Below are 27,484 nucleotides of genomic sequence, written 5' to 3'. Positions count from 1 at the left end.
GCAGTACAATGTAGATGAATCTGTGTACTATATTGTGCTAATTGGAAAGACTGTGAAGATATTCATGAGAAGTGTAAGCAGTTACAAACAAGCATTACAAACCTGTACAATTCAAATGGAGACTTTCAACTAAGCATAAGCAATTACCTTTAGTTGAAAAAACTATAGGCAGCTGAAGTCATATTCAAATCTCAATCTCTCCAGCAATAAATTTCCCAGGTTTGCAATGGAATTACATTATATACAGTATGTGAAACATTTCTGAAGTGGTTTCAGCCTGATGTCCAACAATTTAAACACCTGTGCACTGCTGTACTCTGAAAATAAAGCAAGATGAAATGTATGTGTTTTTGTAAAAGGAAATGAAGGCTTCATTCCAAAAAAAAAACTCAGACTTTTATGTTTCACCGAATATTTATGGCATCCATATATTTATACATTGAGCTATAGTCTACAAGTGTAGCATTGAATGTACAAAATGACATCATTACCCAGAATCACTTGCAAAGGGAAACGATTTGAGAGGTATTAAACAGTGAAGAGTTCACAACTATTAACCATGCTCAAACCATTTGTACAAAAAATGTTCTCCTTTTGTCAATTTATTTTCACCACTTTTTGACAACGTTGAGACAATATTGCTAAACATCATGCAACAACCAGGTGCCCACATGTTTCCTCAACATCCTGCACACCTCATCTCAGTCCAAATTATCTTCTAATCAAGGGCTTAATCACGCTGCAGTAACCTTTATGAATACCAGTGCATAGGAATGTTGTACTGTATGCCCAAGCAAACAATCTGATACTGTTCATTTTTAAGAGGTTTACAAATATAATGCATTTCCAGCTTGCAAATATTCTTCCCTACCTGTGTGGTCTTCCTGCAGATTAATCTAAAACATGCACTTCCAGGATGCAGGCAGAAAGATCCTTTTTTCTGAAAGGATAACTTTACCAGTGCTGTGCTCACTGTATTAATTTTCTTTTTTCAGGCTAACCATTATTTCAGCAAGTACAGAAAATACCTGTTGATATTTCCAGAAATGCAGTGTTCTTGTCACTTCTTTGATCTGACATGAGAGCAATAATGTTATCTTTTTTTGTAAACTACAAACCTCCCCATGTAAAGGAGATGTGAGGCAGGTATTTTTGAAGTTCATCCTAGGTGGCAACAATGGCCACAGAGACAGTAAAGTGGTAAACATAGACACCCCAGGATGGGAAGTGTGCTATTTTCAGGATTACCCAGTGAAAATAAAGGGAAAAGGCCTGGGAAAAAGAAAAATGCAGCAAACTCAACTAAGGACTTTAGCTGCAATATATTTTTTGTTTTGGGGTTTAGATATTCTTTAATAATTCATGTGTAGTCACTGTATGAGTGCCCCCAATTACACCCTAAATTTAATTTTAAGCCCCAAATATGATCAGTTTGGAGTGGAAATCTGAGTAGCTGAGCGCAGTGTTGGACAATATCAATATTTCATTTGAAAGTTGGTGTTGGTTTTACTTTTCAAGTATACTATTACTTATTACATATATATATGCTCATCAGTGTTTACATAATATAAACATTTGTATGGCTACATGTACATCAAAAGTGATTTTATGAGCATGGAGCAACAATGACCTTATAAGATATTGTAAATGGGTTACTGTGTATTGTCCACAATGTACATCCCTTGTATAGCTATCTGCTCCCTGCTTGGACCTGCAGTCAAAAATGAAGTACTGATTTCCCTCCTGGCTCTGCAATGTTATGTGAAAATATCGAGTGCTGAAAAAGGTAGGCAATGATGGTAAATAAAAAACGGTTTGCTCATTTGTTAAATATGGCTGAATGATAAGAATAAATTGTGTTGATGGCACTGTTGATTTTTTTTTAGGTAAGTCTAGATCATTTTCACAGAGCAGTGATTATCTTGTTCAGCCCAGAAAGTACTTTAGTTTACATATACTGTATATGAAACAGTGTGAAACAAGCCAATATCACGAACACCAATCACTGCAACCTTGTAGTAAACTTTGTGATTTCCTCCAAGGTCAAAAGGTCCTCCAAGGTCAAAAGGTGTGGTTATACTACCTTTATGCATTTTTATGGTAGAGAAGCCACATAGACATTGGAAGGACATACAAAACCCATAAAGATGTCATATGCTCTTCCAGTGTTTTCAAAGGTTATCCAACCCATCCCACTTATCTGTGCTAAATACTTGAAGTGGCAAAACAAAAGGTCCTGGACTGCAAGATTTTTACGTAGGCATTTAATTTTGGTGCTGTATAATATGAGAACTTATAATATCTAAAATGTAACCAATGGTTTAAATCCCTTAAACTCCCTCAGCTTAACATAACAGAAAACATCAGCATGTTAAGGCTAATAAATAAGGCCTAAGCTGAACTGGTATTTGTGGCAATACAACCAATTATTGTGACAGGATTGGCTTTCTAGTATAACAACTGCACTATCCATACAAACCCAACAGGTACTGCCAGTTTACATGTAGTTTAATTAACTTTACATGCATATTTTAACAGTACATGTTGTTGGAAAATGTACAATAAATACAAAAGAGGCACACACACTTTAAATAAATAATAATAAAAAAAAAAAAAAAACTCTATCCAAAAAGGCATTAAAATAAAAGAATTAAACAAAATGTAATTTTTGGTAATTTGGAGGCTGGGCCCAATAATCACATTCTAGGCCCATTTTCCCATTTGGTCTGCGCAAAGCAAGAATAATTTTGGCCTGATTGACCATAAATAGCTGTGTTTTACCTAACTGGCTGATAAGCCACATGTGTATGGCAGCAGTGCCTTGCTTTAAACATGGATATTGTTTAGTTGGGATAGGATATTTGGTCCTACAGCAAGTGCATTAACAGTGTATGTAGATTTCACACAGATCCTTAAAAGAAAGAAAAGAAAAGTTTATATTTGTTCACATGTTGGCGTGGTTAAATGTAGTATAAACAGAACTACCCAGACTTATGATGGAAACCTAACCATTGTGCATATGACCAGCTTAACCAGAAATAACAGTCTCTCAGGAAGTTCTCAGTAACAAAAGAAAACAATATGCTCAATTTACATAACTTTATTACATGCCACAGGCTGCCGTCGGCCGAATTTACTCAGTCGGTCCAGGCTCAGGAAAAATCCCAACCATATGGTTCGGGATCCATCCAGATGCCTGGACCGCCACCTGGTTCAGCAGAGGCTGAGCCAGCCCCTTTCGCCCCCTCCACAGCCCAGCGTACCAGCGAGCGCTGGAGGAGAGAGCTACTGACTGATGGTCATGGCTCTCTGCTCAGAGCGGATGGGGGAGAACTGAGCAATCAGTGTGTTTGATTGCTCAGTTCTCACTGCGGAGGCGGCAGGGGACAGCTAATGTTATAATAATTGTTCTTTTTTTGTTTTTTTTTTAAATCCCAAACTTCTTTTTTAATGCAAATACCATGTTATATTTATTGCAGTAATTTACCACCTATTACAGTAAAAATGTATTTAAAAACATCACTAGCAGAATCCTGCCAATAACTGTTTTGATGAGCAGGGAAGTCTTTTTTTTTTAACACTAATCTGCAGAAACAATATTTCTGCTCAGTGCATTTTAAAATGTAAACTTGTGCTCTCAGAGCAGCTAATTGGAATATTTTTTTATTGTTACACAGGAGTTTCGGAAGCAAACATTAAATAGAAAAAATATATATTTGATATTTTTTTAATACAAGTGTCCTAATCTCCTTGCCATTCCTAACTAGCCATAATTAATAACTTATTCTCCCTTCTCTCTGTAGCTTCCCCCCCCCCACACACACACACCATATTTGTAACAATTACTTTATTACTTTATATATTTTTTTTTTTACTGTTTGTGGGAATTTTTTTTGTAGCGTAAGCATTAAAGAAATGCAGATGCAAAATAAAAAACATTGTTTTGTTTTTATTTGTAAAGAACTTTACCTTGAATTGTACCAGACACGTAATTTAAAGAGGATCTTCAGGCTGTGTGAAAAAAATTAAAAGTTTGCAGCTACTATTACTGTAGCTGCTGACTTTTAATACCTGTCTAAGGATCCAGCGCCATCCTCACCTGGGCTGGTTCTTCACTGGTCATTGGGTCCCTGGTGCCAGCATGTTTACTAAGGGAAGCCAGTTGTGAATCCTTGTGGCTTTACACTCCACAAGTGCGAGCCACGATGCACTTTGTAAATGCCTCGCAGCCTTCTGGGTATCCGCTCCCCCCCCCCCCCAAAATAAAAAGGTGTTTGAAAGTGATAGGGGGGAGAGGAGGCAGAAAAGCGGAACTTCCCTTTTGGGTGAAGCTCTGCTTTCATTTTATAATATATGGGTCAAGTTACAGAAAAAAAATCAACACTTCATCTATAAAATTAGAACTTTTATCTATAGTAACATTTGTTTTAGAATAATCACTAGTCAGACTGGAAAATAAACCTTTTTTTTATATTATAATTGCTTTTTGCCTTTGAAATATATAGAAATAGACAATAAAAATCGCCCAAAAGGCTCAATCATATAGTGTCCACAGCAAGAGGGTTTGCAAAACAAAGTGTAGCAATATTAACATTTTTGCATTGCACCCTTCATTAGACATGTCTAAAGCATAGTATCAGCGAGTCAAACATTACTGAAACGGGTAAATCGTAATCACATTCAAAAAAGAAAATGTCAATTACAGGTATGGATGCATATTAAAAGCAATAAAATCAAATATATTCTGAATAAAATATTACCAATCAATCAAATAAATACAATATAATAAATACCAAGTATAGATCAAAGTCATGATCAGAACAACATTGTATTTTCTCCGCATTGAGTTCTGGTACTGAATCGATCACGTATTTTAATTGGAACCCTGTATGCGATTTCTTTGTGAAATGCCCAGCCAAAAGTTGCTCTAATCGACTACTTCCAATAGCATACGTAATTTTTGTCCATCAGTTCTTGATTCCCCAATATAGCAAAAAGGCCACAGGGTAATTTATTTGTGAATATGTACCAAGACAGCTGTAATATTCCCTAATTGATAAGGAGTGTCCTTTACACAGATAAGAATTTGTTTCTCCCTTGCTCTTATTAGAGTAATGAATACCTATTCCTAAATGCGCAAAATGTACCTGGATACTAACATTTATCGTTAATAACAGCAGAGACAGTTGATCCGGGGAATATCCTATTGCCTCTTGAGGGATCAGGAAGGATTTTTTTTCCCCACTGGAGCAAATTGGATCATGCTCTATTGAGGTTTTTGACTTCCTCTGGATCAACTGTGCGTATAGGATTCTGTGTTCTGAGGTTTTCTATTTTTATTTATTTCTATTGGTTGAACTAGATGGAGTTTTTTTTTCAACCTGACAGTTTATACAAACCTGTTATACATAATGCAGCCTCATCTAAAATTCACAAAAGAAAATTCTGAAATTAACCATTTTGTATTTTTCAAGATTTTGCCAGTGTTGTTAGAGAGTTATGCTGAGATGCAGATGGCATATTAGCACTTTTAATTAGTTTGACCCTGTGTCCTAACATTTTTTTTTTAACAGCAATACATTTTTCCACTTCTTGTTCATCCATCAGTTTGTTCATCTTCCATTTCCCGATTCCTCAGTCACATATTATGATACTTGTAATAGAGATCTATAGGTGTACACACTTGAAAACTGTTGGCAGGTTTATGAGTTTTCATCCCCCAGCAGTTACGTCTACTCTAATATGAGCAAAGGAGAAACACTTACTCAACTGCAATAAGATACGCTATATCTATTATTTTATTATACCTACATACATATAAATGCCTCTGCTGCCCTTGCTTTATTGGGGAAACAAGTCAGCAAGAAAAAGAAAGGTTTGCTAGACTTCAGTACCTAAGCTCTAAGTGGAGGAAATATTGAGCATCTGTTAAAAGGGAAATGTTCTGAATTCACAAACTAAATACTTTATATATGTATGGATTACGGGCCAGTTCAAGGGGCTGCCGAACATGCAAAAAGGTATTACAGGCATGGCAAATTGCACCGCACCAAACCGGATGATGCTGTATGGTATTACTATGTATCCATACTTAAGATTAATCTATAACTGAAACAATGTATCTTACTGGTTTTTGGTTTCATCACTATTTATATGACTCACTAATTTCGATTTGCTATTTGGCCTGACAAAGAGCAAAATGCCCAAAATTGTTGCCAATCTGTACATGTTCTGCTGGACTTTAAGGCTGGGTTCACACTGCAGCATGGGAGCGGCTCATGTCAGGGGTCTGTGCATCCCGTTCACCGTTTCAGGTCTGATTTTAGCCCGCATTTTTGGCTGAATTCGGACCTGAACCAGACCAGAAGACACACAGGACTCCTGTGCAATTCGCACTGGAGCTGCTCCGGAGATGAGTAAACCAGCTCCATAGAGAGGCAGTCACAATCTCCTGACAAGCAAATTGGATGTGGTGAAAGCCGCATCCAATTCACAATAGTGTGAACCCAGCCTGAATCTTCACTTGGTGCTGCAAAATCGCCTGCTGTGGAGATATATATATATATATATATATATATATATATATTACACACACACACGTCAGTACAACTGGCTAAATATTCATTTCAAGAAGAACAATTACACTATTATGTGATGCTTTAAATTAACACTTTATTCTGTTGCTGAAAAAGCTGTTTTCCGCACATATTTAAAAAAATTATTTTAGGTCTGAAGACTAGTTAAAAACCCCAAACATATATTTTGTGAAAGCTGACACCCTGCAGAATAAAATGTTTGTGTTTTCCGATTTTTTTATGTCGCACAATATTTTCCCAACGATTTATTGGGTGTAAAATGTCCAAAAATGTTAACAAAAAGTTAAGGGCACACAAATACAATATATTACTCTTTTTTTTCTGTAAAATACAAAAGAAGAGGTTCGATGTCGATCTTTATGTATATCGCATAGGAGACAAAAAGTCCCCTATGTGACATATTTTTAAAAACAAGTTCTCTTTAATGAGACATCAGGGGTCTTTTGGACCCCTGATGTCTTACCAGCCTTCCACTGAAGCTAATGCTTCTTCCCTGGCTACAAGAACCACGGAAAGTGAGATCAGAAACCATAACTGACATTTTACAAGTCGCTTCCAGGTTCTTTCTAGCTAGGGGAGATCAGCAAATGGATGTTTGCTGTTCTCCCACTCTGTCATCCAGCAGCACCTGCCATGTGGGTCCCGGGCCTGCAGGTGGTACAGCAGAGGCCAAGAAGCATGGTGATGGGGCTCATGCCAGAGGAAAAAGGCATACTCCAGGGTCACAGAAAACAATCAGGCAGTTGTACAGCTTGTGGAGTGTACATACACAGTGTGTGTATAAAACCCCACTGCCACCACTGTCAGTGGTAGTAAAGGGGTTAAATGAGAGAATTACTCTAAGGTAAAAACTCATGGCTCTTTAGTCACAGAACTATTTCAAAGGGGTTGTACAGAAAATGAAGGCTGCCCACTGATGGCTCCAGCAGGTATAGTGACACGCAGGTAAAACTTTATAAATAAAGTTTTTCAAACAAATTAAAGTTTATTCATTACCACAATTGTATTTGGTTTCAGACAGGTTGCACTTAATTGTTGTCACAGGTAAAACTTAACCTTGTACTGCACCAAAATGAACTGTTGCTTAGTATTTGCGCAATATACATTTCTCAATTAAACATAAATACTGTAAACCGTTATAAATAATGTATATAAAAATGTTTGTCTTTGTAGATAAAAGACAATCTATATCTGTTGTAAATATAACAGGAATACAGTACGGTTTACAATCTTGGCCCTGGCTCTAAAGACACATGTCCAACAACTGGTATTTCTGTAAGTAAATATTGCAAGGGATAAGACAGGAAGCTTTATTGCAAATTTTAGTTTGTTCATCTTTTCCTAAAATACCCCACTGCTCAAGCATCAAATTCTTGACACCAGCCTAGCATTCGATTCTAGAAGGAGGTTAACTCTTAAGTTTTAAAATACATGCAATTACACTAATGCCCTGTACACACGATCGGACATTGATCGGACATTCCGACAACAAAATCCATGGATTTTTTCCAGTGGATGTTGGCTCAAACTTGTCTTGCATACACACGGTCACACAAAGTTGTCGGAAAATCTGAACGTTCTGAACGCGGTGACGTAAAACACGTACGTCGGGACTATAAACGGGGCAGTAGCCAATAGCTTTCATCTCTTTATTTATTCTGAGCATGAGTGCCACTTTGTGCGTCGGATTTGTGTACACACGATCGGAATTTAACCGATCGGATTTTGTTGTCGGAAAATTTTATAGCCTGCTCTCAAACTTTGTGTGTCGGAAATTCAGACTGAAAAAGTCCGATGGAGCCCACACACGATCGGAATTTCTGACAACACAATCCGATCGCACTTTTTCCGTCAGAAAATCCGACCGTGTGTAGAGGGCATTAGAATTTACATTTTATATATGTTGATTTTGTGTGCAGGTCTCAGGTTTATTGATACCCCTCATTAAATGTATGGGCATCAAGGTCGGGGATTGGGACCAGGTCCAATTTTTTTTTAAAAAACTTGAGGTTTCTTGACAGGTGTCACTGTTGATGCAAGTTTTCTAGAGCAGCGTTTCTCAACCTTTTTTTTAGCCACGGCACCCTTTGAAAGTATGAAAAATCTGGAGGCACCCCACCCTAAAGAGGGATTAGATCGACCCTGTACATCAGAAGCCCCTTTTTACATCACCACCCCCCCGTTATACATCAGTCATCACCCCCTCTTCACATCAGAGTCCTTACCTCTGCCCCTTTCACATTAAGGTTCTCAGCCCCCTTTCCTCTTAACATCAGAGCCTGTCCTCGGCCAACCTTTTTCACATAAGAGCCCTGAAATCCACATCCGCCACACTCCTTTCACATCCAAATGCTCAGCCCCCCTCCCCTTTCACATTTTGAAATTCTCAATCCTCTCGCCTTTCACATCAGAATCCTCAGTTGCCCCCATCTCTTTTTCACATCAGAATCTTCAGCTGCCCCCATCCCTCTTTCACATCAGAATCTTCAGCTGCCACCATCCTTCTTTCACATCAGAATCCTCAGTTGCCCGCATCTCTCTTTCACGTCAGAATCTTCAGCTGCCACCATCCCTCTTTCACATCAGAATCCTCAGTTGCCCCCATCCCTCTTTCACATCAGAATCTTCAGCTGTCACCATCCCTCTTTCACATCAGAATCCTCAGTTTCCCCCATCCCTCTTTCACATCAGAATCCTCAGTTGCCCCCATCTCTCTTTCACGTCAGAATCTTCAGCTGCCACCATCCCTCTTTCACATCAGAATCCTCAGTTGCCCCCATCCCTCTTTCACATCAGAATCCTCAGTTTTCCTCTTTTTACATCAGAACACAAACTCCTCCCCACTCCCACCTTCCCTGTCTCATGAGAGCCACCCTGCCTGGATTATTATCATGCATTTCAACAGTGCAGGCCTGCCTACACTATACAAATGCATGAAGCTGTGCAAAATTACGGGACACAGGATGGTACCCCTGACAAACCCAGGTTGAGAAACAATGGTCTAGTGATCCACTTTGGTTAGGATTTCAAGGGCACTATACATTTTGTAACTGAATTAATCTCCACCCCTAAAGTCCTAGAAAAACAAAAACTCAGACTCAGACCTAATGGCATGGCCATAAAGGCATAGCTACATGAAACCTCAAATAGGAATAATTTAATAGCACCAGGTAGTTACCCCAGTATCCATTATCAATTAAATGTACCATTCTCTAAAAAAAAGAAAAGGCATTGACTTATGACTGTAAGTGAAACGTCTCTTTTCCTTAACACAAATCCCTATGCATTTTAGAGAAAAGTATACAGACTGGTCATTCAGCAAATGTCAAATTTTAAGCATCTCTACCGACTTATAAGTAACACTCACAATTGACCTGATGAGTGTAAAATACCAATATGCTCAACGTACAGCAACAACAGATCAAACCATATCGAACAACAAAATTGGTAATAAATATATTCCTACAGTAGCATTTAAAATGAACATTTTATGTCATAATATGAACAGGGACTTAAAGTGGCTGTAAACCTCTGACATCTGAGTAAAAGATATCCTTTATAGTGTGTACTTGTCTCAATCCAGAGCATTTAGGCCTCATGCACACTGGACGTTAAAGTAACGTTAAAAAAAACAGCAGTAGCTTTGCAGTGAGTTTTTCAACGCTTTTGCAATAGCATTTTTTAGATTTTAGCAGCGTTTTTTATTTTGAAAAAAAAAAAAAAATTTCATTTTATTTATTTTTTTTCAATGAATCAAAAACTTCAAACGCTGGTGAGCCACGTTTTTGAGTGTTTATCAGCGTTTTGTGACGTTAGAGCTATTTTACAGCTGAAAAACTCCCTTCAGAACCCACTAGTTTTGTTTTTGTTTTTTAAAGCCAAAAAACGCCCCAGCCAAAAACTGCTGATAAAAGCCTATGTGTGCATGGACACATAGGATAACATGATGGGGAGTTTATTGATCGTAGAAAAAAATGTCTGAAGCCAAAAAACAGCTGCTGTAAAAACGTCCAAAAATGTCCAGTGTGCATGATGCCTAAGCGTCATTTCTCTCTGCTGCCTCGTTCTTCTGCTATCTGCATGAGTCACTTCTGTCAGGTTTTCCTGACACCAAGAGATAAAAAAGGTGACAGGGGAAGGAGCTCCAGCACATATACTGTGATTGACAGCCACAGCTCTGTTCCTGTGTGAAGGGGGTGTGCGTCTTCCCTCTAATCAGCTCTCAGTGCTCTCCTCACTGAGATCTGAGGAGCGTAACTTTAGCTCCCCACCCCTGTTTTCTGAAAGTTCAGAAATGCTGTATAAATTCTGGACTGTGAATGGCTGTAGAGAAGAGAAGTCAGGTATAAACAGGTACAACTAATGTAGAAGGATTTGTTTCATCTCTGTGTATGACCTAAGCCTAGTCACTTCACTGGGTATATGTAGGGGTTTACAACCACTTTAAAATATATATATGAAGCACCTTCTTTCTATATTATATAGAATTTATATTTATTTTGAGTGTGTAATAAAGTGACACCTTAGTGCTGCTCTTTTAATACAGGAAAGAAGATGTGGCAAAGTTTTTGTTTTTTTTTCCCCACTCATCACTCCTATAGGGTGCCACAGACTAGATTCCCTCCTTTCTCACAGTATGAATGGAACTATATATACCCTGTTCTAAGTCATTGAACTGCCCCTGTAGCTTACAGTATTATTTAGTATATGCTTTTAACCCCAATGTGGAAATACCTTGTTCATATAAGCCTTCTCACATCATAAAACAAAAAATTTAAAGTTGGACATAAAGAGTTATATTCAGTATTTCTTTTGTATATATACATATATATTTATATATTGTTAATAAATTAGTAAAAAAATGTAAAACACTTTCACGGAATGGAAAGAGTCTGCAACTTTGTCATTGTGGTGAGACATATAATAGAATATTTTACGATCATTTTAAAACTCAATCTGCCTGTACAAAACATGTCCAATTACAAAAAAAGAAAAAAGGACGGTTGTTTGGCGTGTGAAGAGACAGAAGTCAAGAAAATAACGTAATGTGCTCGCCAGGTCTCTCCCCTCTTGATAGGACACAGTTTTGTAGACACACAAGTCACCAACACACACACACACATTTCACAGACAATAGTGTTTTCAGTTTCTGTGCTTATATTATACTATGTTACACGGGAATGTCCTACATATACAGTCCTAAAAAATCTCATGGAATTTTCGGCACGATCCCACAGGGCAGCTCTTGACTCTTATTATTCTAACAACTTCTTACTGGAACACCAAAACATTAAATTGTGCCTTTAAGTCCACAGCTTCTCAAACCTGGCCAAAGGATAGATATTGCTAGACAACGGTAACAGTGTTGGTGTCACCGATCTTGGCATTTCACACTCTGCGTGAGTGTTCATTTGATACCATGACACAGTAGCCACCACTTTTTTGTCTGTGCTTTGTAAAATGTATTCAGGCACAGTACAGGACCTTCACCACCTATTCAGATTACATATTTGGGCAACCATGAAGTTGAGGGTGCAGTATAAAACACCCATAAATACAATCTGCTCTCCTAAGGGTAGGGAGGGGTCTTTGCTTATTGCTGGCAATGCAACACACAAAAATATCATTCTGACATCTCTAGATGTCTACAGAAACAACACATAAATAAAGCTCAGAAATGGAAAAAAAAACATTTAACAAAGCAACATACAATACTCGGGACCCCGAGATAGAGTCCTGTAAAGTCTTAAGATCTGGATGTTCCTATATACATCATTTGGAAAGATGCAGGTGTGGTAACAGTCAAGCCTGGGGAGGTGGGAGGCACCATGGAATACGCCGACTGTTGTCCGTCCCATCTCTCATGCTTCTTTCTCTGTTTTCGGCCCTTTGCCATGTCATTTGTCTTCAAGCTGACAAAATGCAGAGGGGAAAGAGGTGAGGGGACATTCAACCAAGAAGTTGGCTAGTTCAGTGTCCATACTTCAAAAGAGCATAAAGAATTCAGATGAGAAGAGCAAAGTTGAGTACAAAGTTGTAAAGTAGATAATTTAGAAGGAAATAGAGGAGTTTCTTGTACCAAACGAAGTTAGTACGGGAATAGAGGTTCGTGAAGGTACAGTTTTATCCGATGCCATGTTAGTCTCATTTGCACTACCAGCCTCTTTAGTTGATCTAGCTGCCTGGAAAGAGGAGTGAGAAGCAGACTGATGAAATTAAAATAGTGAATTTACTCTTCATACATATATATATATATATATAGAGAGAGAGGTGACATTGCTGTTTCTGTGTGATAATGCAAGGAGCTGTTTGGTAAACTCTTATGGGTGAGAGAAGAAATGGCAGCAAAAACAATGCATAAGATGCCAGTGGCAGGGAAAAAGTAAAATAATACATAAAGACATATAGAACAGATCTCTGATAAAAGGGACAAAACAAAGCAATCAGAAAGCTGAGGAAACTTAAAGGTAGTGTAGTGTAAAATTATATGGGGAGAACATCAATTGGATGCGAAGATGGATTTCTGAAAGAACAGAAGAACACAAGGGAATGTGATAAGCGACGTGAAAGAAGGAGCAAAAATATGAACAGGATTAAAATTGGGGGAGACAGATGGGATGGAAAATTGAAATGGAAGAGAAGAGAGAGAGAGGAGGGACAAGCAAATCAGAGATGAGTCGTGTTGATATGACACAAATGTAATGATGGGGTCATTACATTTGATTCCTGTAAGAAGTACACAATATGAGAAGCTAAAACAAAGAAATAAAGTATATTAGACCAAAACACATGAAAGCAGATAAAAGAGTGATTAGATCCCTTTGCACTATACTTTGGGCAAACTGTTAAGGTTCTTGGGTATTGATAAAAGAGAGATTTAAAAAAAAGTTGCTTACTAAGATGCCACTATGGTGAAGGAGTCAAAATGGGATTTGGAAAAAGGGGGAAAAAAAGGCTAGGGATTCATTTATCTGACTTGGCTTATGTATATGCTTGTGACAAACAGGCAGCAAAGATTAAAGTGACCAGGAGCAGACAGTACTAAGTAGATAGTAGGGAAAATTAGGTGACTGAATGGAGAAAAACTCTCAGTGTAGTGGGGAAAAAGATCATATGCGAATAAAACCCTATTAGTGAATTTGAAACCGCATATACAAATGAGAAAATAGTGAATAGTTGGAGAGGATGGCTAGCAGAAAACAGATAGGTGGATGGATGAACAGACAAATATAGAAAGAGAGGTGCGGAGAAAGCACAGGAACACATTGTTTACCAAAAAAGAAATGAGAAAACAGAAATAAAACAAAACTGTAGGGAAGACACAGGAAAGCAGAAGAAGCAGAAAGACATAAAAGACTGGCGATAAGGGGGGATGTATCTGGGAGTAAGAATAGCTGAGGTAATAGAAAAAAGTATGAACATCTTAAAATACCTGAAATACCTCATTAAAGACTAACACATAACAGAATGGGGCTAATGAGGTGGGTGAAGATGAGTAACAAACAGGTGATTTTTTATAGACCTAACACTAAAAGCAACTGTTTTGTAAAGTGAGAGATTATACAAAGCAATCATTTTGTAGCATGTTAGGATTTATGATAACATACATTTCAGTTGAGCACGGAATACATAAAATTACTTGAGAGATAATATTATATGTACCTGAAAACTCCTAGCAACACTTAACAGATTATACAATAAAAAAAGGAGGAGTACCTGCCTATGAAAAGTAAAAATTAGCTAGCAAAAAAAGTTTTGTGTGAAAAATCTCAAATATCAATTTTTGGGAAACACAACTGCCAAAAAGTTAGCCTAGGTGATATATTAGTTTTTACATTCTGACATATCACTGTAAAAAAAATTTCACAAAAATAATCACAGGAAAATTACTTTCTGCTTTTATCAAGGTAGATGTTCATCAATTTAGAGCAAGTGGTTTATAGTTATAAAATATAATAGTATAGTACTTTTTCAAAATGTAAATGCCAGGGACATAAAAAGCAATTATAGGACAGCTCCCCTACTGGTGGCCTAACCACTACAACTGCCACAGAGACCCCGGTGAGTAGAAAGCAGTAAAAATAAATATTAAATGTCATTGACATGACAACAAAAGGGTGGGAGCTGTGTCTCTCAGAAACTCAGAGAAAATAATTTTATGGTGGGTACAAAAATCACTGAGAGCAGTTTTTCTCAGACGAAATGCGCCAGTACTCAATACTGGCACCTCCGGTCCTGGCTGTAAATGTACTCGTGCTTGTGGATATGGCTGGGTCCACAGCGCTGCCGCCTGCCTGTGTTCTCCATGTTGAGTTTCCCCTCTTCAGTCTTGTGTGCAAGCCAGCATCTCCTTCCTCCTGGTTGTGGGTTGCTAGTATGTCACTTTCACTTAAAACTGGCTTTCTGGGATGGTACTAGGAGTTGGGTAGGGGGCGGAGACCAGGGTAGTCCTGGGAGGTGGGCAGAGGGTGGAGACCAAGCTGACCCTGGGAGTTGTACATGCACCTATTTTTTTATGAAGAAAAAAAACAGAGACCCAGCCTTTGATCAAAAATCAACTCGAAACAAGTAGAATGTCCACAAACAATACCCAATTAAGGGGCCGGCAAAACACACCAACAACAAGGCAAGCCCTTTTCCTACGAGTAATTCACACTGCTGCCTGCAAAACTTTGTGACCAAAACACGCATCTGCTGATGCAGCCATCCACTTTCAAAACACATCAAAATCCAAGAAGCACCCACTGCTTTAGTAAAACGAGCAGTGAGCAGAAAGCAGGGCCCTTCGTACTTAAAGGCAGAGATACTCCCCTTTCCAATGGTCCCTCCAGGACAAGCATCTTCACCTGTGTTTTGGTTTTCGGGGGCCTCTTCATTGGCCAGCGTGGGATGATGTTACTACTGTGCATGCACGAGTGCTAGTCATAATGGCACACAGTATCAGGCCAGCCACTGTAAGCTTAACTCTGCATGTGCAGCTCAGTTTAAATTCTGGGGATAGCTGTGATTAGGCAGGTAGGTGTAGTTTATTGCAGAAGAAACATTGTATGTCTCTTCCACAATAAAAAACATGCCTGCTCACAGTGATTACAGCAAGCATAGGCCTTTAATACGGTCTGGTGTTTCCATCTTGATTATAGAGGTAGAAAGTCTGTTTAAACACCTCCTGGTGTAAGGACCATTACCCAGACCCAAACAGACCCAAACTCATGCACCCCCTAATTTAAATACGACCCGCCCTTCCAGTCAAGGCCACACCCCTTCCTATTTAAGACACGCCCTGTCATCTGTAAACCACACCCCTTCCTCTTTCAATTGATAGGCACAGTGGCTGCGTTTGGCACAGTGGCGGAAATTGATGGGTACAGTGGCTGCATTTGATGGGCACAGTGGCTGCTTTTAAAGGCACAGTGGCTGCGTTTGATGGGCACAGTGGCTGCATTTGATAGCACAGTGGTTGCATTTGATGGCACAGTGGCAGCGTTTATTGGCACAGTGGCTGAGTTTGATGGGCACAGTGGCTGAGTTTGATGGGCACAGTGGCGGCAATTGATGGGCACAGTGGCTGCGTTTGGCACAGTGGTGGCAATTGATGGGTACAGTGGCTGCGTTTGATGGGCACAGTGGCTGCTTTTAAAGGCACAGTGGTGGCAATTGATGGGCACGTTGGCTGCGTTTGGCACAGTGGCTGCGTTTGATGGGCACAGTGGCTGCCTTTGATGGTCACAGTGGCTGCGTTTGGTCACAGTGGCTGCATCTGATGGCACAGTGGCTGCATCTGATGGCACAGTGGCTGCGTTTGATGGGCACAGTGGCGGCAATTGATGGGCACAGTGGCGGCGTTTGATGGGCACAGTGGCGGCGTTTGATGGGCACAGTGGCGGCGTTTGATGGGCACAGTGGCGGCGTTTGATGGGCACAGTGGCGGCGTTTGATGGGCACAGTGGCTGCGTTTGATGGACACAGTGGCTGTGTTTGATGGCACAGTGGTGGCAATTGATAGGCACAGTGGCTGCAATTGATGGGCACAGTGGCGGCAATTGATGGGCACAGTGGCGGCAATTGATGGGCACAGTGGCTGCGTTTGATGGGCACAGTGGCTGCGTTTGATGGCACAAAGGCTGCGTTTGATGGCACAAAGGCTGCGTTTGATGGGCACAGTGGTGGCAATTGATGGGCACAGTGGCTACGTTTGATAGGCACAGTGGCTGCGTTTCATGGGCACAGTGGCTGCGTTTTATGGGCAGTGGCTGCGTTTCATGGGCACAGTGGCTGCGTTTCATGGGCACAGTGGCTGCGTTTCATGGGCACAGTGGTGGCAATTGATGGGCACAGTGGCTGCGTTACTAAAGCTGCCTGGGTAAACAAGTTTTTAAATTGGTCCTGACTCCTGGCTCGCTGTTTCAATATATATCTATTCACTCGCTCTCATCAATTTGTGTACCTGTTCCCGCCGCCGTCGTCCTCCTCTCTCTCGCTTCTCCTACTTCTCTGTTCAGAGAGACCCATCCTGACTCCCCGCCCCAAGCTGGAGAGCATGCAATGATGACGCGAGGAGTTAGGTAGGCGGAGCTTTAGGCTCCACCTCCACCAGTGCTATGTGTGTGCACCACCGTATGGCCAATGATACTGATACCGACACACTGGGTCATGGTCCATTTTATGGGGGTGGCAGTCACTCCCCCCCGGCCAAGTACGTGCCCATACTGCCAGTACTGAGTGCCCATGATGATATATAGCAAGGCAAGCCGTGGGAGGCTGTAGCTGAGAGGGAGCCAGCTGCGGGAGGCTGTATGTGAGCGGGACATGGGGAGGACGGGTCGGGGGGGGTTTCCGTGCAGGGGGGGGGCGGCAAAAAAGCCGCCGCCCCCCTGCAAAGTGCCCCCTAGGCCTAGACCTTGTCGGCCTAAGTCAAGACACAGTCCTGGCTCCCAGACATTTTGTTCCTCTCTGGGGGTAACATACAGTATGCCACTGCCCTTGCATTATCTGACTGTACCTGTCCACAGAAGATCCATCCAGAGAAGCAGAGATAATCTGATACATCACAACTTCAATATCTTAATGGGAAGTTGAGCCTCTTTTTTTTTGTTTTGTTGTGACCTTGAGTAGATAGATAATCCATGTCCCCCCCCCCCAACTGCAGAGTCTGGCATTCTTCATCAGGATTCTCCACCAAAGTGGTAAAAATTATTTCTCCACATTTAAAATGGGGGCATCAGCCACCAATCAATAGATGTTCAAGTGTAAGCAATTATCCTTATTTTCCTCTCTAGAGAGAGTGGGCAGTTGTGCCACATTCAAATGATCTCCTATTGCAAATCCTCAAAATGGAAGGCCCAGAACCCTTATACTAGAGTGGAGAGATGACCAGTGACTGCTCTGAAGTCAGTAGACATGGTAATGAAATGTCTAACGCTTCCCCAGTGGCAGAAAGACCCTCAGTAGTCTGGAGTCCAGTATCAAGCCCAAACACTCCAGATATAGAAAGATTCAGTGAGAATTGTCTGATGTTCAGCAAGCAAATTAAATTCTCCACTGAAGTTCAAAGCATCATCTGGAGATTTGTTTGCAGTATGCAACTCAAATATCTACTGACACCAAAGGATCTTAAACTTACTGACTGAAATTCAGAGCTTTCAGGTTCAACATGGATCAGAAATTGAATAAAATCCTCCGACTTTTTCTGGAGGTGGAACTGGTCATACCACTGGCTTAGACAGGAGCCTCCCTTTTTGGTAAGGTTCCTGGAAGGCTCCACTGTAGCCTGCTCTCCCAAGGCAGCAACACTATGGGCCCAGGCAGAAAATCCAGGAACACTTCATAAAATCTAGGAAAACCATCATTGTAGCTGAGGGAGGAGGGGGTGTGGGGCATCCAACCACTGAGCACTGGCCTAGCACACTAAAAGTCTGGAGCCAGCAGAAAGCCTCTGGACACAGATGTCTAATGCCCTTCAGCCTGGAGTAGGAAGACTGTGAAAGAGAGGCTGATCCTAATCCAGTGTGTATAAAAAAATGTGAAAGAAACCGCTCTGTCTTAAACAAAAAATAGTAGCTGCCAGCACATCAGATAGTCTGTGAAAAAGTAAACCAAATAAAATAGTATAGTGCAGCGCTAATGCAATAAAAAAAAAAAAAAAAAAACAGTGAAGATATCCCAATGAGAAATTGGGGAATATTTAAGTGAAAATACAATAATATTATTAAACCACAGATCAACAGTGATAGTGTATATAAAGTGCATATAGTCCATATATGACATCAAAATGGTGATTATAAATGAATGTGAACTGGTTATCTGTAAATAATCCACCACCATAAGGAAAGAGGCTTACCAGACAGGTTGAACCCAACAAGGCGTATGCCTGATGAGTCAACCAAGCTTTTGGTGTAACACACCCAAGGAGGTACAGCATCCACGACTTCCAATCTAGACCGAATCGGATGTGGATCCGTGACAATTGTGACATCAGTGAGTATCCACCATATGAATAGCAACCAGAATTCGTGAGCAGTTCCTCTCAGTGTGACATATGGCAAAAGGAGAAAAAATTGGGCCACATAGTGTAATTCCGTTTAGATGTAAAACATTTATTAAAAATGCTAAAATGGTCACTCACATTTGAGAAGACATTAAAAGCATTTGGATAAAATCAAAGCAACGCAGTGGCATCAGCAGAGCCCGTCCCGATGTTTCGTTCCTAATAAGGCATCCTCTGAGGATGCCAATTTTTTTCTCCTTTTGCCATATGTCACACTGAGAGGAACTGCTCACAAATTCTGGTTGCTATTCATATGGTAGATGCTCACTGATTTGGTCTAGATTGGAAGTCGTGGTTGCTGTACCTCCTTGGGTGTGTTACACTAAAAGCTTGGTTGACTCATCAGGCATACGCCTTGTTGGGTTCAACCTGTCTGGTAAGCCTCTTTCCTTATGGTGGTGGATTATCTACAGACAACCAGTTCACATTCATTTATAGTCACCATTTTGATGTTATATATGGACTATATGCACTTTATATACACTATCACTGTTAATCTACACTTCAACAATATTGTGGTTTAATAATATTATTGTATTTGCACTTATATATACACCAATTTCTCATTGGGATATCTTCACTGTTTTTTTTTTCATTGCATTAGCGCTGCACTATACTATTTTATTTGATCCTAATCCAGCCATCAAGAAGACACATGAGCTATGTAAGGAAACGTATTAGGTATTCATCTTATCTTCTGGCCACCTGCTTGATTTAGGAGATCGAATCAGTCACGGCAGCAAAACCCAGAAGCTGGGTGAAATACATATGCACCCTTTGGATGCCAGACAAAATCTGAATCTCTCTAGCAAATGTGGGGCTAGGTCACCAGATGGAGCCATCAACTTTTATAAGTGTACCTAGCATTAAACACTATTTTAGTGATTTACTAAAACCGGAGAGTGTAAAATCTAGTGCAGCTGTGCATGGTGGCCAACTGGATTCTAAATTCAGTGTATTCAATTAAGCTTTCACAAAAAAAAAAAACTGAAAGCTGACTGGTTTCTATGCACAGCTGCACTAGATTTTGCACTCCCCAGTTTTAGTAAATCATGGCTTATAAGACCATCTTCAAACAAAGGCTGTGTCTTCCAATGATTGACAGAGAGGGAGCTTTTTAGTAATGAAGCTGCAGCCATCCTAATGTGATATGTCTCTGCTGTTTCTTGCTAATAGAGGTGTGCTTGTAATCACACTAAAAGAAATACCATTAAAAGGTCTAGTTCAGTTCTAGTCAATTTACAATGTTTTCGATCTCAATCACTCCCTGATGAAGGGGATGCTTTTGGGCCTCTGAAATGTATTGGCTACTCTACCATGGCCAGGTCTACCATGCAACCCCCCCCCCCCTATATTTCCATTGTGCCCCTTAGGCCAGTCCCCTCATTGACACTGTACCTGGCTGGATGAGTTCCTTCCAACATTCCCACACTCAGGGAAGGGACACAAGTGGGCAGCCTGGTGTTGTGAACTGTGTTCAGTAAAGTCCCAGCAGCAGTAGAGAGCAGGCTGTGCTGTGCCCTCCCCCTCCTGGCAGTAGAGCGCTCCTCCACACAATATATCACACAGGATTGCTAGATCGGGACTGCACAGTTTGAGTACCTGCCCACTACACAGGTACACTTCCTGATGCCGGGAGATGAGCAATCCTTGAAGGAGGTAGGGTGTGGGAAATTAAACTTTGTACAGTCCTGATCTAGCGATCCTGTGTGTGTGTGTGTGTGGTCTTTTTGTGGAATTTACAGGCGGGGGCATACAATGCGGAAAGGGGGGGGCTTAACAATAATTTGTGCTTGGGATGAGAGGTGGAGGGATTGGTGGCTATTTGTGTTGGGGAGGGCAATTTTGGGGGGGAATATTTGCTAGGAGGGGGAAAGGATATGTGCTAGTAGGAAGGATTGGGGGGGGGATATGTGCTAGAAGGAGGAATAAGGGGATATGTGCCAGAACGGGGGATTGGGGGGAAAGGATCTGTGCTAGGAGAAGGGGGATATGTGCTAGGAGAGTGGATTGGGGGGGTATGTGCTGGGGGGGGGATTTATGTGCTAGTAAGGGGATTGGGGGTGTGAATTTTTGCTAGGAAGGGCTGGGTGGATTTGGCCAACAGAGGCATGTGTATTAGGAGGGGGTGGGGAAATTTGGGTGGAGAAAGAGGACATGTGCTGGGTAGAGTAATTTGGAGGGGGTGGTGCTAGGAGGAGGGATTTGGGGGGATTTGTGCTAGGAGGGGGGATTGGGTGGAATTATGCTAGGAAGGGGGATTTGGGGGATAGGATTTGTGCTGGGAGAGAGGATTTGTGTTAGGGTGGGAAATTTGAGAGAAAAGAGGATGTGTACTGGGAGGGGTGATTTTGTTTGGGTGAGGGAGATTTTTGTGGGAGAAATTGGGGGATTTGAGCTGGGAGGTGCGACTGAATGGCAGAGATTTGTGCTGAGAGGGAGGAATTGGACTGGGAGGAGGGGGGATTATTGCAGTGTTCAGAGAAAATTTGGGCTTACAGGGGGAATAAATGCTTAGGGGGGTGAGTGTGCTGATTAGTGCTGTTTTTTGTTTTTTTTGAGGGGGTGATTTATGCTGAGAAATGAAATGAGGGCACTCAACAGATCTCCTCCTCCCTGCACAGCGCAAAGCTGAGATCGGATTTCCTTACAGACACAGCATTGATCTGCACAGTGTGTAGTTCTTAACTGTGAAATTCCCTGTGCAGATTGATGCGGTGTCTGTAAGGGAACATGATGTCAGCTATGTGCTGTGTGGGGTGAAAGAGCTCTGCTAAGTGCTCTGCCAGCAGTGACCCTGTCCTCTTCTCTGCTGACCACTGTCTTCTGCTGCCCTGCTGACCCCTGTCCTCCGTACTGATAACCCCTTTTCTTCACTCTGCTGAATCTTGTCATATGCTCTGTTGAGGAAATGGTATAAAAATGACTGCGCTATATGAATAAACTGTAGCAGCCAGCACTACAATCCAACAGAAATTGGGTGAATACATAAAATGAAAAAGTGCAGCGCTACAAATTAAATATTGAATATTGACATATCAACATATTATGATGTACAATGTGAATTGTGATTTTCATATACAACCAGATGACCAAAGCATCATCATCTGATGATTGACATAAATAAAATAAAGTGCACTGTGCAAAAAAAATCATATTAGTGAAACCATCACAATTTGTATAGTCCCATTAGTGATTCAAAACACCAATTTGTTCACATGTGTTCATTTGAAGATAAACAGGGGTGTAGAACTAAGAGTCACCACAATGTGTGCATCCACCACCCAGGAGAGAAGATTAAATACGCTTACCAGACGGCAGCATAAACAAAGTCTGTAGTGTCAAAACTTAAGATGGCGGTCACAGGATTGGTATCCAGGTAAAAGCGGTATAATTCCTTCTTAGCAACTAAGCCACTTATAGCAACATCAACCGAGAGTTCAGTCTTTGTGGACGAAACATGTCGGGTTTGATGAGTTTTTTCCATGCCATTGCGCCCCTTTGAATTTTTTATGCTTTTGTAATCACAAAGGATATATTTTATTGATACATAATACCGTGCAATTTATGTAAAGCTTTCTACTTTTAATAAATTTGTAACCAACGGTTTTACACTATGTGGAGGCTTTCTCTTTTTTTTTTTTTGGGATAACATCTTGGCAATTACCATCCTGATCATTACCACTATATGCTTGGTTGATGTTGCCATAAGTGGCTTAGTTGCTAAGGAGGAATTACACCGCTTGTACCTGTGTATACCATTCCTGTGACCGCCATCTTGAGTTTTGACCTACAGGCTTGGTTTATGCTGCCATCTTGTAAGCGTATTTAATCTTCTTCTCTCCTGGGTGGTGGATGCACACATTGTGGTGACTCCTTTAGTTCTACACCCCTGGATATCTTCCCATGAACACATGTGAACGAATTGGTGTTTAGAATCACTAACGGGACTATACAAATTATGATGGTTTCACTTATATGAATGTTTTGCACAGTGTACTTTTTATTTTATTTATGTCAATTATCAGATGATGATGCTTTGGTCATCTGGTTGTATATGAAAATCACAATTCACATTGTACATCATATGTTGATATGTCAATATTTAATTTTAGCGCTGCACTTTTTCATGTTATATATGCTCTGTTGACCCTTGTCCTCTGACCCCCTGTACACTTCCCTACTGACTCTTGTCCTCTGCTCTGATAACCCACTGTACACTGTCCTACAAACTAATGGCCTCTGTAGACTGCCCTACAAATTGATGACCCTGTTCTCTGCCCTGCTGATCCCCTGTAAACTGCCCTACTGACCTCACATCCTCTCCCCCCCCCCCATTTTTTACTGCACCCCCACATCAGACAGGCTAAATCTGGCCATGATTGTTGTGAGCACTATTGGAATGATGACATATCTGGACCTAGCAGTGATTAGGCTCTTCAATTTACATTTTTGTTATATTGCAAAATGAATAGGGCTTTTTAAAAAAATTTGGTATTTAAGTCTTCTAGAGGGTGAGAGCATGCTGTTAATCTCAAATAACCAACATAAGGATATTCCTGGTTTTTGGGGCTTTATCTTGTTAGCTAGACACAAGCTATGAACAACATACAAACACTTGTGCAATGGCAAAAGCGGATACATTCATATAGTGCAACTTGCTAACGGCATGAAGCATAGACTATAGTTTTCTGGGGGTTGTTAATATTTGAGTAAGCATGAGTTACCCCAACAAATGGATGGCACCCCTGGCATTGCACTCATCTCAAAACAGCCATTATGACAAGGTTTTAAACACACAGACTGATGCAGGTTTTAAATGAAACATGAGAGGGGAGTCAGTGTGTGCTAACCTTGTGCTCACATCTTCTCTACAGATAAACTACCTGCTGGTGGCCCTGGATCCTCATGTACTCCATCCTTTGTTTGGAATGCTTGCTGCTCTTGTCTCCACTGCTCTGCTGAACAGTCTTCAGTCGTGAGCCCACCATCTTCATAGGGGGGATTGACATGCCCCCACTCTGCAAGTAGAAAGGTAAGTGTCAGTAGAAGTGTGATTATCTGATACACGACTGCACCTTAATATTACAAATTCCTTTCTTGTCTTTAGCTGGCCATACAGTCACTGAGAGATCTGTTTGTATTTGTTTAGATCACTAAAAAAAATAGGATCTGCTGCAATTTTTATACTAGCTTTGGACCATGCTCCATATTGGCAGTGAATAACCAGGTGAATGAACATTCCCCACATTAAGGTAAAAAGTGTTTTAGCACTTGCTGTATGATAAGCACTTTCCTGAGTCTTCTATGTATCCACAACTATTTATAAAGAATTTATATATTCAGGATTATTAATAATCCGAGCAGTGTAACACTACATTTTTTATAATACGCAATTAGATCTAACTGCATATTCTGATGCAAAAATGAAGTCCCAAAAAGATAAAATAGCATGTGTTCCAATTTGCCAGCTTACCACACAAACCTAACTGCATAACAACCTGTCATGGAATAAACACAGAGGCTGCTTTCTCCTTTGAACATGCCAGCTGCATGGTTGTCCTGCTGGTCCTCTAACTTCAATACTTTGAGCTAGTGACCTGGAACAGGTTTGCAGATCTAACTTTGATCCATCTCTCTAGACCATGCATACTTGTTTCAGGTTATGGCTCAGAAAACAGTGAAGCCCCCTGGTCTACTTGCATTTCCAGAAAGCTCTTTAAAATCAACCAGTACTGGCACTAAGAAGTAAAAGCAGAGTGAAAAAGTAAATGCAGGCACTAAGAGGTGCTTGTACCTTTATCTTTTTGAATACCCCAGAATCACTGTAACAGGTTCACTCATATGAATAAACAGAACACAATCTCCCTATTACCGGCAGCTTAGTGGTCTAATGGTTATCACAGTCACCCGAATATCTGACATACCATGATGAGCCAAACGAAAAGTGTCCTGATGCCATTTTTTATTTTTATTTTATTTAAACCTTTGAACCTTCCTCTTTTGGTTAGAAAGAAGATCACACATAGCAGAGAAAGTATTGCTGTTTTCTGATCTATAGCATTTGCTTTATCTCATCAATGTATATAAAATCAGTATCCATCCAGCCAGAAACAGCACCCCAATCATGCCCTGTCTTTACTAACATCACATGTATTCCTGTTCCTCTATAATCAACCAGTGCAAATTAGAATATCTAGCAGAAACAAAACAGAAGCCTTTGGTATGAACGTATAGGATATAATAGTCATCGCAATTTCCCATCCTCTGCCAATTAGATATAATTCTGCAATGGAAAATGACAGCTGCAGAATAAATGTCTGAATCTGATTGGGTGATATGTGGCCATCCGATTCTTGTTAAAGTCCTTTGATATATATATTCGAATATGTGACAGTTCAATTTGCCTTTGCTGGTTACTAACCAGTAATGGCTGGTTAGAAATCCAACATATCTTTATATGGATTGTTAGTTCTCTGTAGCAAGCATTCCAAACTTTACTAGTCAGGAAGAATAAAGATGATAGGTGAGAAAAAAATCCTGATGGAAAGATAATATTTTATATAAGTATATAAAAATAGAGTACAAGAAATAAAACAAGGTACATAGGAAGCAAAGTTTATTTGGCAGAAAAAAAAAGTGATACGCTAGCAAGGACATGCCATGTTCCTCTTGCTTTTCACTTTGCTGAAAAGCAAAGTTTTACATTTTTTTTATGCTTAAGGACATGGGTAAGCATCAGAGTTTACATCATAATTTAAAGTGGTTGTAAACCTCAGCCATGAAATCTGAACAAAGCACATATTTCTATAGTGTTTACTTGCCTCTTTCTGAAGTGTCATTTCTCTTTGCTGTCTAGTTCCTCTTTTAGCTTTAGTCACTTCTGACAGCTTTCCCAGCACAAGAGACAAAAGGGTGATGGGAGATGGAGCTCCAGCACACAGCTAGTGATTACAGCCACTGCTCTTCTTCATTTCTGTGTAGTGTGTGAAGGGGGAGTATATCCCTCCCCTCCAATCAGGACTTAACCACTTCAGCCCCGGAAGGTTTTACCCCCTTCCTGACCAGAGCACTTTTTACAATTCGGCACTGCGTCGCTTTAACTGCTAATTGCGCGGTCATGCAATGCTGTACCCAAACGAAATTTGCGTCCTTTTCTTCCCACAAATAGAGCTTTTTTTTGATGGTATTTGATCACCTCTGCCGTTTTTATTTTTTGCGCTATACACGGAAAAAGACCGAAAATTTTGAAAAAAAATGATATTTTCTACTTTTTGTTCTAAAAAAAATCCAATAAACTCAATTTTAGTCATACATTTAGGCCAAAATGTATTCGGCCACATGTCTTTGGTAGAAAAAATGTCAATAAGTGTATATTTATTGGTTTGCGCAAAAGTTATAGCACCTACAAACTAGGGTACATTTTCTGGAATTTACACAGCCTTTAATTTATGACTGCCTATGTCGTTTCTTGAGGTGCTAAAATGGCAGGGCAGTACAAAACCCCCACAAATGACCCCATTTTGGAAAGTAGACACCCCAAGGAATTTGCTGAGAGGCATGTTGAGCCCATTGAATATTCATTTTTTTTGTCCCAAGTGATTGAATAATGACAAAAAAAAAAAAAAAAATTACAAAAAGTTGTCACTAAATGATATATTGCTCACACAGGCCATGGGCATATGTGGAATTGCACCCCAAAATACATTTAGCTGCTTCTCCTGAGTATGGGGATACCACATGTGTGGGACTTTTTGGGAGCCTAGCCGCGTACGGGGCCCCGAAAACCAATCACTGCCTTCAGGATTTCTAAGGGCGTACATTTTTGATTTTACTCCTCACTACCTATCACAGTTTTGAAGGCCATAAAATGCCCAGATGGCATAAAACCCCCCCAAATGACCCCATTTTGGAAAGTAGACACCCCAAGCTATTTGCTTTGAGGCATGTTGAGTCCATGGAATGTTTTATATTTTGACACAAGTTGCGGGAAAGTGACAAATTTTTTTTTTTTTTTTTTGCACAAAGTTGTCACTAAATGATATATTGCTCACACAGGCCATGGGCATATGTGGAATTGCACCCCAAAATACATTTAGCTGCTTCTCCTGAGTACGGGGATACCACATGTGTGGGACTTTTTGGGAGCCTAGCCGCGTACGGGGCCCCGAAAACCAATCACTGCCTTCAGGATTTCTAAGGGCGTACATTTTTGATTTTACTCCTCACTACCTATCACAGTTTCGGAGGCCATGGAATGCCCAGGTGGCACAACCCCCCCCCAAATGACCCCATTTTGGAAAGTAGACACCCCAAGCTATTTGCTGAGAGGCATGGTGAGTAT

The 27,484-nt window shown here is 40.5% G+C and overlaps 1 protein-coding gene across 7 annotated transcripts in view; it reads right to left on the bottom strand.

Annotated features, from left to right (window-relative positions):
• Positions 1-395: 395 nt before the first annotated feature.
• The window catches only part of SRCIN1 (SRC kinase signaling inhibitor 1), a 1,023,634-nt gene continuing 996,545 nt past the window's right edge, over positions 396-27,484 (bottom strand). For 4 of the 7 annotated variants that reach the window (XM_073608252.1, XM_073608256.1, XM_073608260.1 and 1 more), the window contains 2 exons: positions 24,027-24,161; positions 396-12,778 (listed from right to left, as the gene is read on the bottom strand). In XM_073608252.1, coding sequence (XP_073464353.1) covers positions 12,647-12,778; positions 24,027-24,161 — 267 coding nt within the window. In that variant the 3' untranslated portion in view covers positions 396-12,646. Of the gene's footprint in view, positions 12,779-23,993; positions 24,162-27,484 lie in introns of all 7 variants that reach the window. The other 3 variants (XM_073608254.1, XM_073608255.1, XM_073608253.1) reach the window with 3 other exon arrangements.

Source organism: Aquarana catesbeiana, linkage group LG12 (genome assembly GCF_042186555.1).
Source record: "Aquarana catesbeiana isolate 2022-GZ linkage group LG12, ASM4218655v1, whole genome shotgun sequence".
In the NCBI taxonomy this organism is placed as follows: domain Eukaryota; kingdom Metazoa; phylum Chordata; class Amphibia; order Anura; family Ranidae; genus Aquarana; species Aquarana catesbeiana.
This window is presented reverse-complemented; position numbering and strand designations above follow the sequence as displayed.